At 33.1% G+C, this 14,213-nt stretch overlaps 1 protein-coding gene across 2 annotated transcripts; it reads left to right on the top strand.

Annotated features, from left to right (window-relative positions):
• Positions 1 to 1,815: 1,815 nt before the first annotated feature.
• Positions 1,816 to 13,930, top strand: LOC110689787 (probable ethylene response sensor 1). Of its 2 annotated transcripts, none has more exons than XM_021866594.1 (6): positions 1,816 to 2,268; positions 7,141 to 8,012; positions 9,136 to 9,438; positions 9,526 to 9,792; positions 10,059 to 10,171; positions 13,471 to 13,930. In XM_021866594.1, coding segments are annotated over exons 2-6 (1,533 nt in total). In that variant the 5' UTR covers positions 1,816 to 2,268; positions 7,141 to 7,163; the 3' UTR covers positions 13,472 to 13,930. The 2 variants fall into 2 exon arrangements, with proteins under 2 accessions (XP_021722286.1, XP_021722285.1); XM_021866593.1 differs by lacking the exon at positions 13,471 to 13,930 and adding an exon at positions 11,034 to 11,306 and having other exon boundaries at positions 1,817 to 2,268.
• The last annotated feature ends 283 nt before the right edge of the window (positions 13,931 to 14,213 follow it).

Consider the following 14,213-nt stretch of genomic DNA (forward strand, 5'->3'; position numbering starts at 1 on the left):
GAACTAGGGTAGAGGCATGCTTGTGACTTTCCCTATATTATTGTTAACACACTCTTTCAGACGATCTAGTTTTCGGTTGAACTGTCTTACACTAATTTATTGCGAGCTATCTAAACACGACACCTCAAAAAACAGCTCATTACCCTCAATGCTCAATTGAAGAAGCTTCTTGATGTATGCTATACATGTGATTGTGATCGAATTGCGTGATTATAGCATGGGTTTCGTAGGAAATGCTAGGCAGGAATAATGGGGGTATAGCTAGTTTTCGGTTGAACTGTCTTACACTGATTTATTTCGTTAAAACACAACCCCACAAAAAAGCAGCTCATTGCCCTCCATGCTCAATTGAAGAAGATTTTTGATACATGCTATGTATATGATTGTGATCGAATTGTGCGATTATAGCATGGTTTCACAGGAAATGCTAGGTGGGAATGATGGGGGGTGTTCAAGCATAATGTTTTATCTCTGCTGTTGCAAGAATGTGTGACTTCTAAGCCATGGGATCACTTCACAACTAATAGAGTAACGATTGCTTAATGAAATAATTAATCAAGTCAAGTCACTATGGTTGAAAATATTAACCAATAATAAATCATATAAAATATTCAGGATAAAGGGAATTTACTTATGCACATCTTTGTAAAGAATATATGTGTTAAGGACTTGAGCATAATTTTGGAAAGAGGGAAACAAGAGGATTTAACATTTTCATTTTTCACAAGTGTCTCTTTCAGTTGCTTCCTTCATCTACACATCTGTCCTTGTAAATAGCTCCAATGCTTCTTTATAAGCTATTTCAGTTCCTTAATGTACGACTTATTTTTTGACCGGATGTTACAGCTTTTTCGTGTCATCATCCATGATGTCAATTGTTATTGCTTAAATAATTAAATTTGATCAAAGGAACCACATTTCTTTGCGGAACTTAATTTTAAAATCTCAAAATGCTTCGTATGAATTTTTTTTCTTTTTTCTTTGGGAGGGGGTTGGGGGGGGGGGGGCGGTTGGGAGGTCTCAACACCTAAGCATCATGTGCATTGTTGAAACACAGTTTACTTCAATTATCAACCCCCTCCTAGATAATTGTTTGGAACTTTGGATGGCCCAACAATCACAACATTAACAGAGCCAAGTCTGATCTTTTCTTAATTATCATGATTTATGTAAAATAACTTAATTTTGCACAAGTTATTGATTCTGAGTTTCCAATGCTTCATGCATAATGTGCAGGTTAGTGATGGGGCAGCTCATTTGGGACAAAAAGCTAAAGTGCATTTGTTTTGGCAGGTGATCTTTTGTCCGAGTATGAAGCACCGTGTCATGGTCCTATGAAGAAAATAGGAAGGCTGTTTTCCTACAGAAAAGGTTAATTTTGAAATTTTGATTTGGAGTATGGATAATTTCTTCTTCTGTCATAATGTTATATCTAATTGTGTGCAATTTTTCCAGATTGGAAGGTCCAATATCTGACAATAATAAACAACATGATCAGAATGGACTGGAGCGATGTGCCTTGACATTGAAGTGCCAGTGAAGATAAGCTGGCCTTTTCACCGAGAAAGTAGAAGCTAGTGAAAGGCAAAAGTCCCAAACATATAAAGATTTATCATATGAACTCAGATACTAACTTAACTTAGGCCCTGTTCAATTCACTTTATTTTTGTTGAACTGAAATTATTTTTGCTAAACTGTAATTATTTTTGCTGAACTAAAATTATTTTTACTTAACTAAAATTAATTATACAGAACTAAAACTTATTTTTACAGATTCTCTATTATATTTCTTCTTTAAAGTTACCGAGTTTTATTAGTTAAAAATGTATTTTACTAAATTGAAATTATTTTTACTAAATTTTAATTATTTTTACTAAATATTATTTTATTAAGGTGAAGAGAACAGGGTTTTACAAAGTAAAATTTAGGTATGTGCTAGCTTATTTAAACATTGGATGTAACTAACAAGAAAACCTTTGAATGGAAAAGGAAATTTGAAGATGCCTTATCAAAGCAGAAAACTGAAGGATATGACGCTTCTGCAGAAGCAGCTGCTCTCGAGTCTAGGGGCAGCGTTGCTGAAGCAAGACTGGCTGTTCTTCATGAACAAGCTCGGTCCACATAAGAAGCAGAGTTATGGTGATGGAAGTATGATATTGCTGCTAGGGAGGCAAAATCATCCCCTGGAAAGACAGCTTCTATGCAAGAACATTTCATTGAGGGAAAGTATGCTAAGAGCTGATTATGCCTAAGACTTTGATTGAAAAGGTTTGAAATACCCTGGCTTTTTAAGTTCATATTTCCTAACATTTCTTTTGTCTGAGTTCCGGTTTTTGAATGCACTAAGACAGAGGTGCATATATGATGTCTTTACTCATGGATATGAATCTCTTGTGCATAAGGTTTTAAAGGGGCATCATTATATCTATTTATCTGTTAGTTCTAAAAATTACAGGATCATGGGTGTTAGGACAAGGTTCTAAAAATGGACCAGATTGAGCAATAGTTGACAGCTTTAAGCTAGAGCGGAAGGTAGAATGAAACAAAGGTTGAATGAGACAATGTTGAGGTAAATTTGGGACAAACAAAAACAACTTAAATTGAACTTTTTCAGTCTAAATAAATATTGTTGGGTAAGAGGGGTATCACAGTAAAAAGGATTTGCCAAAAACGGAATAAAGTGAAAGTGTACATCATGAAACAGGCGAAAACAGAAATTGTTGATAACATACTCCTTGAATATTTATTCTTTCTCTACGAGAGCATTGTGAGTTTGTGACATATAGGGATCTAGCACAGCACATACTACTACATTTCAAATAGTTGCTATTAAACTTTTCAAATTCAAAAATCATGTACTTTGATTGTACTTTTGAACTGATATACAAAGAATACTTTTATCATTTGGATCTTGTCAGATTTTTATTTTTGTGTAATTTTAGATTACTGATATTGTATAGTTGATATAATGTTCAATTAAAAATTTTTAATAGTAAAAAACGTGCCTTAAGGATAATGAAAATCCAAATGTATAAGCTATATTGGGATGGATGAAGTAGGTACTCCATGCTAATTTGCAAATTCTAATTTCCAATCATCCTTAATCTCTTGGGATAGAACCTAAAATTCTCTAAGTAGTGAGCCCCAAAACCTATAACAAAGCCCTTTTCATGGAAAATGAAAAGAAAGAGGGAATGTCTTTAAGATGATCCTTTTCCATAAAATTTGCAAAAAGGTTGTTAATTATTCTATGTAAATGTTATTTCCATTTGGTACATTTATTGAAGTGCAATAAAATGTATGATTATAAGATGCCCCCCTCCCCTTCCCCCATCAAATTTCTTCAAAATTATATATTACCCACATATAATAGAAATTCTTATAAACTTTTGTGATTGGAATCTTAGTTGATTTTGTTCCAATATATAGTTATATGTTTCTATAATTATTGATATTTTTTACCTAATAGGTATGAATCTATTATGGAAATATATATGTGGGTTCACACCAAAAGCGTCAGGGTATTATTTTATTTAAATTGAAAGGCGCTTTGAGCAACTTCACTTAATATCCTATTAAATGAAAAAGTAAAAACGTAAATTAATTGAAACCATAGTCATCAATTATTGTACACTTGCATTTCCCTCTCTATTATTTATATTGTATAAGCTTAGGATATAAAAGTTATTTGATAAGAAGTCTAGCCTTGCTTGTGCATCACCACCAAGTTTTCTTGTTTGTAAGTATGACTCCTTTTGCCTTTTGCTATTATTTTCTTTTATCATTCTTGTATAACATATAAATGTTTCAATTTTTATAATCGTTGATAATAATCCATGATTATGCTCTAAAGAATCGATAATTATCATCTACATGTTACTTTTCGTGCCCAAAAATATTTTGGAAATAGCTTCATTAGTTTAAACTAGATTGGATAAAGGCTGCATACATCTAGATCTCTCTAAATCATGCCATGGTTGGAAGGATTGATATTGGTTTATTATTATTATTGTTAAAAGTATGTTCTTATAACCAATTACCAACTTTACTGGCCTTTATTGTGTCAGAGATTGATTTACACAGCATGCATCTTTTCTAAGCCTTGCAGATTCTAGCTTGATTTGAACATTGGTCCTATAATATTGGGTTTGAACACAAATTAAGGACCTGAAATCTAAATATGACCAAACTCTAAAAATCGAATATAAGCAAGACCAATTTGACTCGTTGGGTTTTGTGGTAGAATTTTGGAATAAGAATTTCTCAGACTCCCACAAAACAACCTTGTCCCTTTGTCCCCAAATAAAAGTTTCATTTGCCTTTGCAGATGATTTTAGGAAGGTGAATCAAAAATAAACATATATAATGGTGAAATGGGACTTTTATGTATGGACAAATTTTTGGGTAAATAGAGCTTTTATTTGGGGAAAAAGGCGAGTTACAAAACTAAATAAGTGCAATAAAAGTAATTGTACTACGTATTGTATTTTTAATTTTTTATGTCCTCTTGTTGAATAAAGTTGAGTTATGATGTTAATTTTTGGATTGTTGCTCCATTCTTTTATACTTGCATTTTGATAATTATTGTATTTGGTAATTATAAACTCATTGTTCAAATATTTTGCTCTAATTATTAGTATCATTAATACATTCATTTTATATATACTCCCTTTGTTTTTGAAAGTTCGACTTGCTTTGTCAGAGTTGTTTTATGAGCTTAGACTCACTTCTAGTTTATCCCTTTATTGGAAAATCCCTTCTACTATCTTATCCCTCCTTTCTCATACTATTTACACCCTTTTGCACTCTTTTACTTTATCAATTTTTTTCTTACACCCCAACCTTTTTACCCATGTCTCTTACTTTATTCACATTTTTCTTACAGTTACTATTTTTTTCCATGCATTCCTAGAGAACTTTCGGGAATGGAAAGAGTATCTTTGTTTTAAAAACTAATATAAAAATGAACATTATAACTTTGCCATTTTTTAAAGATGAAAACACCTTTAATCTTACTACTAGCTGACCTATAACTGAAATTTTTTTGTTTGTGGTGAAGGGTTGTTAACTCACAACCAAAGAAGTCTCGACTTGGAAGTTGGAAATGACCCAAATCCAATATCGCCATACCCCACCAAACGTTTTGCTAGTTTTAACAGTATCCTAAACAAGATTAATATATGTGGATATGGATGACAACCTTTTTCCCTTTTATTATTATTATTCTTATTATTTATTTTTATTTATTTATTTATTTATTTTTATATATATTTTAACTATAATTTCTTATTTGGATTAATCTTTATTACTTGCTAAAGGTTGCATTTATTGCTTCATGCTTAAATGATTTGATTTTTCTTTAAGAGGAATATAAGCTGTCTAGATATATGTATTAAGTCGATACAATTCATCATTGCACTAGTTGTTAGCATTTTGGAAATGGAATTTATGAAGAATGAGCTCTCTTCATATTTGCTAGGTTTTGGTAAGGGAAAATGGTGATAGGAAACTCTAATGTTGAGGGGAAAACATTTTTCAGGCCATAGAAACTATCATACTTCATCCTTATTTTTTTTATGTAACCAATTACTGAGACTCTTGTTAACTAGAAGCAAGTGAATGTAGAAAAAGATTAATAATGCAAGAGAGATGGAGTAAAAGGTGGGTGGACGTAAAAAAAAAAAAAAAAAAAAAAAAAAAAAAAAAAAAAAAAAAAAAAGAAGGTAAAGTAACTAAAAGAGTGAGTGAAAAGGTGTAAACATTGTGGGATAAGGGAGACGAGATGTTAAATTATGTACCAAAAATAGAATCAGGTAGAAGTGGTACATCAAATGAAAATATCTCAAAAAGGAATGTGGGTACATCAATAAAATAACAGAGTGTATTAGAATATGGAGAGCAAATTGCAAACATGCGCTTTGGTCAAAAGATTTGTCTGATTAGTTATAGTGCTGTCAACTTGAACATATTGGTTTAGTTCTGGTTTTTTGATTTGATGTCAATACTGTGACTCCAATTATTTTTAATCTGACGCAATCAGTACAAGTTTATGTGTGTGTGGATGAACAATTCATTTTGTCTTTTTAGGTTATACGGAACTTGTAATAACTTGTGAGGGTGTATGAGTTGGACTGTGAGATCACACTTCATAATGGCAGATAGTTTTCAACTAGTTTTATTGAATGCAAAGTAAACAGGTAGCTATTTTAATTGTTTTTTCTTGGCTGAAAAATTATGTTGGATTCTATCATATTGAAAGGCTCTAGCTTACTGGATTAAAAGTTCATTAACAGTCTTTTGGAACAGAAAAATATGTCTTCTATGTCAGAAACTTGGTTTATGGGATAGATTTGGAAATTATTACTAGTCATCTAGGTCTATCTAATATTAGGTTATGAACTCTGTTATATAGATCAACGTTTCGTGTATACATGAGGGTTCTTTTTTTTTGGATCCATTTGGTATATGATCAAAGGAAGAGGTTTATCGTATTTGAATGTTTTTTCTTTGGGAAGTCTTATGCTATTGTTTATGGTAATATATGTTAACTGGCATTTTCAAGTGTTACTCATGCTCACACCTCTAGATAGATGTAGATGATACTTATGTGACTCAGACTTTTCCTTCACGTCGAGAACTCGTGTCAGATCCTTGAGACTCGGACATGAGTAGGACACTTCGACACTTCATTTTGGGCCGTTGATGTTTGCATAGGACGTTCTTTGTAAATTACATGCAAACTCATCACCATTATTTGATTTATAATCTTGTGTATCAAGCATATAACATTTTTTAAGAAAGATTAAGGTGTTAGGAATCAAAATTGACATTAAGGTCCAAGTCGTCCAACGTTACCCGGGTATGGATTTTATAAAATGGCTAGTCACGAAAAGGCAGCTATCTAGCCTAGAGCTGTGGTCAATCTGGCCATACCCATTATCAATACAATTTATACAAATATATTTCAGCTTTGTTTACATACTTAGTCATCCCTTGCAAAGAACAAGTGATTGGTTTCTCATATATCATTTATATATGTAATTCTATTCCTTAGTCCTTTCTTTCTGGTAATTTTTTTTCTTCTTCTGGATGTTGTGAGTCTTGTGACACTTACCAATCCCCACTCTCACAAATTTTCAGGTTCAGTGGGGCCTTTTGCAGCAATGAAGTTCGGTAATTGCATTGATGAATGGTCAACTGACGACTTTATGGTGAAACTTCAGCATTTTTGTGATGCATTAACAGCATTTACGCACTTTGTTATTCCCCTGGAGCTTATCTATTTCATCCGGATGTATAAAGTTTTTCCTAGCAAATTGGCAATAATTTATTTTGGAATTTTCTCCATTCTCTGTGGGGTAAGATATGTGACCGATTTGTGGAGATACTCTCAGTACTCAGAAACTTCTGCTTTGGTGATAAAGATTGTGCAAGTTTGTGCTGCTGTGGCATCATGGTTGACAGTTGTGGTTATGTATTTTGTGACACCAAAATTTTTAAGAATAAGAGAAAATGAACATCTTCTCAAGAATAGGGTTGATGATCTCAGTAGGAAAAAAAGCCTTCTGCTTCTTAAAGTAGCAACAAGAAGATCCATTGTAAACCTAATAGATGTTATTCGAAGCACCGTTGATGGGTACGACATTGTTGAGTCAATTGTTGTTGGGCTGGGAAAGATTTTCGACTTGGAGGAATGTTCATTTTGGTTTCCATCGCACACTAATAAGACCCTGCTGCTTTCTCACTCTCTGAACCACGTATATTCTGTTGGTTCTGTTGTGCCTATGAGGATACCGTACACCTGTCCGTTGGTGAGGGCAAATAAATTCACCAAGAGAGCCATGAAGTTTGAGGCTGTGGCCATAAGAGTACCCCTTTCATTCTCTGAATCTGATGACTCACTTAATGCTTGTGTGATGAGCTATGCAGTGATGGTTCTGGTTCTCCCTTCAGATAATATCAGGAAGTTCCGTAAGTATGAACTGGAACTTCTGGGAGCTGTTGTGGAACAGGTTGGTGATTATCTATGCTTCTCTTTTGTTTTGTGCTTGTTATCTTTTACTGTGAGTAGTAAGTAAAATTTTGCAGTAGACAGCCTAGTTTCATAAGCAGTTTGTTGGTTCCAATTCTTTCAAATATCCATTCACTGATTCTTATTATAAACCCATGGTACTGCAAGTCTTCACACATGTGAGATTGTATTTGGTCATGCTTTCATAAATTCTACTCTAAGTGGTTAGCTATCTTCTAATTGGGATTTATACAGAAACGTGGTGTTTTTGCAAGTTTTTCAGTGGTAATTGTTCTTTTACTTTGTTGAACTAGTTTTCCCTCTTCTGCAAACCCTTGTTAGGCTTAGGCATGATACACCTAATACTTAGTTCTATTAAAATGATTTTTTAATATTGTGTTTATTATATGGTCAATATCGTTTCTTTCAACTCGTTATGACTTATTATTTCCGTGCTTTGTTTCATGCACTGTCAGCATTTCAATTGCCTACCCTGTGAGAAGACTGGTGAATGGGAAGTATATTGGTAATTAGACTTCTAAAAGGCTCATTAGATACTATACTTTTGTCAGTTTATGTAATGATATTTTACCAGTAATAATTTTTAAGTCTACCCACTTGTTTGGTATGGTGATTCATTGTCAAACAAAATCATTGAACCGTTTCCATTACCTACTGTTACCAGTCTTTACCACCCATTTGTTACTCTTTTCAACCCTATTGTAACAAAATGGTTACAGTTCGCAATCCTCAATTTGATACAAAGGGACTTAGCTATATGAAACAACTAGTATGGTAACAGTTAACATCACCCTTTCCCCTCTTGTATGTTTCATTCCTTATCGTGTTTTCATTTCCCAAATTTATACCAAACATGCGCTTAAACACAGTCCAGAGTCTCTCTTGCTAGCTCACTAACACAATATACAGCCAACAATATTTGACTCTTTAAGTAGTAATAGCTACCCGCCCTGTCAGGCTACCACATTCTATGTTTTCTATCTCCATCAAACAGTTCACGTTCCAGGTATCATGGCTTGTATGCTTACTGAATTTTGATCATTCTTGTGGATCCAGAAAGCTGAAATTTGATCATGGGATTCCAATTTCTCGTGCTGTCTCAGGTATCAGTTGCACTTGGTCATGCTTCAACTATTGAAGATTCATTTATGGCAAGGTATCATCTTAAGGAGCAACTTTCTTGTAAGGAGGTGGCTTTATGGGACATCATGAAAGCTCTCCAGAATCCTGATGATTATAAGACTGAAAATTTCAATCCAATGGAAATACCTGTGTGTGATGTGTCATCTTTTCTTCAAGATACTACATCTGTCATCTTTTCTGTGGAAACACTGTTACAAAATGAGAACGATGGTACGCTTGTTTTGAATCTTAGGGCTTTCCACCTTTCGGATGTCATAAAGCAGGTGTTCTATTAAAGCTGTGCATTTTGGATTTAAAGTTTACTGAATATCTACACCAGTGAAATGTAATGCAATTTTTTTTTGTCTCAGGTTTTTAACGTGATAAAGGTTGCAGCAGAAGTGAAAAAATTACCACTCTCTATTGTTTTAGCCCCTGATTTGCCTGACAAAGCTTTTGGGGACATAGAAAGGCTAATGCAAGTTATTCTGATTGTAATGGGTAATGCTGTGAAATTCACTAAGGAGGGCCATATAATAGTAAAAGCATCTGTGGTAAAACCCAACCCTCGTAGAGCCTGGCGGCCTTCTAAATTCCATTTGGTATTAAGTGACATTCATTTTTACTTGAAAGTGCAGGTATTTATTTTTACTAGTCATAAATATGTGAAATGGCATGTGTTGAAATACGTCTTGTTTATCTAGTATTTTCCTTTTTAGGAGCAGTTTTTATTTTAACAAGGTGCATTATTGCAAATCTTGAACTCAGTCTTGAAACTTGAAAGGTCTTTTACATATCCAACTAATAACTGAATGCTGCAGGAAATAGAATGTTCTATGCTAATATTGTATTTACACATAGTTAGAAACATTCTTAGTCCTATGCTAACATATCTAAGCTGCAGGTTGAAGATTCTGGTTGTGGGATCGACCCAAAAGACATACCAAGCCTGTTTAATCTTCCAAACACTTCTAATCGACATTCTAGTGTCTTACATGGACTTCCTATTTGCAAATGGTAACATATTTAAACTTGAATTTCTCTGCCATAACTTATTTGGGTTTAATGAAAGGCACCTTGATGAGAATTTCTAGGAGATTTCTTGTAATGTTATCATACTCATAATTGTCATATGCTTCTTCTGATTCAAAATAATTGCAAACACCTGACTTTTCTATTCATATACAAATTTATACGGTTATACCACTTATTTTACTATTATATTAAAACAAAAAGTTATCAATTAAAATTTTAAATTAGTATGAACTCATTGTAACTTACTAGTTTAAGTTCCGTGCAACGCACGGTTTTACCATATTTATAAAGATTTACAATAATTTATAATTCAACATTTTTTTTTACAAATTGTTCTCTTTTAAAAAGTATGATATATAGGTCTATATTCTTTAAAATTTTCTAAATAGTAAATTTTAGGTTGTACTTGTATGATATATAATATGAATATCATTTTAATAATATATCTGCTTATTTTTTTATAAGTATTTGTTAAAAGACTTTTTGATTTGAGAGGGAAAGATTGCATTACATTGAAATTTTTTTTTTTTTTAATATAAAAGATGAGGAAGATTTGGAATAGGAAGAAAAAATTATAGTGAATTAAAATTTCCTACAACGCTTTGGCAAAAAAAAAAAAAAAAAAAAAAAGCATATATTTTTTGGAGGAAAAATTTTTAATCAGAAATTGACACGTGTCACTTTTTATTCACCTTTAGTATATAGTTATAGATAGATTATAGATTGCTAATTGATTATTAACAATATTAGTCATTAAAGTTGTGTGTTGGCAAACGTGCTAATCAAAGTGTTGCAATTTGAAGCTGTTAGAATCCTTTCTAACATAAAACTATTATGGATTCAGGTTAGTCGAAGTTATGGGCGGTCAGATATGGGTTGAGAGTGATGGTTTAGGCAAAGGTTGCACGGCTACTATCATCGTGAAACTTGGAGTGTTTAATTAAGATTGATCATGATCTTGGTCAAGAAGGTTGACAAAGTGCTTAGAAACTGTCATTTTGGTCATGGAGGTTTTAAGAACTTGATTAAATGCTTACAAACAAATTAATGGCCATTCAGGATTCAGTTTTTATCAAGCCACATTATTTGTGAAATAATAAATGATTGAAACCCATCAGTCCTGTGTTTTTTTTTTTTTTCTTTTCTTTTCTATTTTTTATAAGGTTGTTGCATTTGAATGTGATAAACAGCCCTAACCCATCTCTAACTTTCTCTCTCCTCTTAACAACCCACCTTCCTCTCACCACCACCTCTACTCATCAGTAACACCACTATACCTTACCAACACCACCACCTCCTCTCAATTTCTCCGTAAATCATCACTATTGCTGCTGTTGTTGCCGCGTCACCGCCACTTCCGGTGGACAAGAAACACGTTTTGTCGTAGTAGCTTATGCTCGAATTTCTGGAATAGGCGGGGTATTGGAACAGGTGGGGTTTTTTGGGTGGATGAGGGTTATTGGGTGGTGGGTGATTGTTTGGGTTGTGTGGTGGTGATGGTAGCAGTTGTAGGTGGTGCTAGTAGTTGCAAGAAGATGGTGGTGATGTTTTTTTTTTTTTTTTTTTTTTTTTTTTGTGTTTTGTTTTGTTTTATTTCTATTTCCTTTTTTAAAATTATTAAAAGCTAAAGTTAATGGTGGAATAACGGAGGGTTAACGGGACGACTAAGGATGATTAATTTGGTTAGTCTATGGGTACCTCTAAGAATTTTGAAAAAAGTGGTACACCTTAGAAAACCTGAAAGCCCATGGGTACCATTGAGAAAAACCCTCCCATATAATATTTTGCCTAAGAGTCCATTCCCATACCTAACCAAATGTTGCATCTATCATGTGACGGAGGTAGTATATTAAAATAACCCATACGATTACAAATACTTTATTGGATTAATTGATTATCGTATACAATGAATTATTTTACACGGACAACATTAGGTTACCTTTTTACTAGTACAAATAAACGAGATTAATCAATAACATAATACTAAAATAGACATTAGGAATAACATATGTCACTTTCGAGTGCTGTATTTTCCCTTCAAAACTCTCCCTTCCTTTTTTAATATTTTATTTTATTTTATTTTTCAATGCCATCAATCTTACATATTATAAATTATATACAATATTCACCAAATCATATAATTATGATATTTTTTATCCACATATTTCCCAAATCTAAATTAAAATATTCTCCATATCTATTAATTCCTAACTATAAATATTACTCCATGTACCATATACAATATTGGTGGGTCAAATATATGGTTATTATCGTGTTTATAAAATTGGTGAATGCAACGAGTAAAACATGTACTTCCTCCGGTTTTAGTTATTTGCAACAAAGGGGTATTATTTGTGAGACATAAAATATTCCTTTGTTGCAAATAACTAAAACCGAAGGAAGTATTAGATTGTAGTTGGTAAAGCGAATGATATGACAAGAAAATTTTAGTTTCTTCCCTACGGAGTTAGAAAATAAATTAGTCTACTTCTCTTGTATAGTTATGTGGAGTATTATTCATTTATTTTTCAATTAATAAAATAATATTATAAAAATTAAAAGAAATGCAAATAACATAAAATAGTATTTAAATTACAATCCATTACTTTTGTATCGACCATTAGTAAATTAGCCCTTTATTACTAATTGAATTATCTTTGTTTCTTTCCTACGGAATTAATAATTTGATTTATAAACCGTGTATCGCACGGACACTATGCTAATTGTAAAATATTTATAAGATAATAGCTTAAATTGTATTGATGATCTTGACCAATATATATAGTTTACAAAGATAACACCCATTTTTTTTTTTTTAGATATAAAACTCTTATCATATTTAAACTTTCCTCATCCAACAATTCTTAGTCATAAATGTGGCGACATCACAACTAGACACAAAACTCTCTCGTCAGGTTTAGCAATGGCGATTGAGGAGGAGATTAAGCAGAAGTTAGGTTTAACAATGGCGATTGACGAAAACATTGATGGTTTCGGAAGCGAGCATGAGGACAATGATGATAATCATGTGTCAGCACTTTGTGGATCATCTTGCTACCCTGAGATCATACAGCTAATCTTTCCAGCACCTCTTTTTTAATTTATTTTTTCCCGAATTTTTGAGTCTTAGTATATAATTTAAGAATTTCAGTTGATAATTTGGCAAAAAAGTTTAAGTGCTGCTAAAAGATCATGAGGTTTTGTTTATATTTGTGTCAATTTCAACTTTGTAGTAGTTAATTTTATCATGATTTCAATAATTCAATTGTTGATTGTGGCAGAAATTTGAAGAGCTGCTAAAAGATGACGAGGTTCCTATTGTAAAATAAGGTGTATTTCAAGGCTACAACAAGAAGTAAACAAGAACAAAGCAAAGAGGAAATTTGGTGTGGCGTGAAGAATCACTGCCTTTGAAAACGAATTCTGGCGCAACCGGGGTGCACAATTGTAATCGCCGGATCGTTTCCTAAGATTCCACACCACTCTCACACTAAGGCACTTTAGAGTGAGAGGTGGAGTCTATGAAAACTTATGCCCAAAGAGAGAATGTGTTTAGCTTGTGTTTTTTCAAGTGTGTTTCAAGTCACATTTTAGAAAAGATCATCCTTCAATTTATATTGAAGGGTGGAGGAAGATGGAAGATCATAGAGTCAATAAAATCAGAAAAACATGTAGAGTTAATCACCATAAAAACCTCTTAAGAGGGGGGTTACAAGAAATCAAACCAAAAGAAGAATTCAAGGAAACCGTTGGAGTCCAATGTCCTCTCGCGCCCGATCGGGCGACGGAACTCCAGATTTCACGATTGCTCTCGCGCCCAGTCGGACGGAGCTCACCCGGTTGGACGGAGCTCGCCCGGCCGGGCGCCCGGATCAAACTACCTTGAATTTTCTTCCTTTATTCCAACAATCCCCCACTAAAGGAAGGGAAGATAAGCCAACAAAAGATGAGAATGAGAAACATATTGGGCATAAGGGGAGTTTAATACGTAACACTTAGATATTACATAAGTAATTTGAAATCT

This window comes from Chenopodium quinoa, unplaced genomic scaffold (genome assembly GCF_001683475.1).
Source record: "Chenopodium quinoa cultivar QQ74 unplaced genomic scaffold, ASM168347v1, whole genome shotgun sequence".
In the NCBI taxonomy this organism is placed as follows: Eukaryota; Viridiplantae; Streptophyta; class Magnoliopsida; order Caryophyllales; family Amaranthaceae; genus Chenopodium; species Chenopodium quinoa.

Excerpts from the sequence above, each read along its gene's own strand:
- LOC110689787 (XM_021866593.1), top strand. The coding sequence starts at position 7,164 with ATGAAGTTCGGTAATTGCATTGATGAATGGTCAACTGACGACTTTATG. Across the intron at positions 8,013-9,135 it reads TGGGAGCTGTTGTGGAACAG|GTATCAGTTGCACTTGGTCA; the intron begins GTTGGTGATTAT and ends GTGCTGTCTCAG. Across the intron at positions 9,793-10,058 it reads ATTTTTACTTGAAAGTGCAG|GTTGAAGATTCTGGTTGTGG; the intron begins GTATTTATTTTT and ends TCTAAGCTGCAG.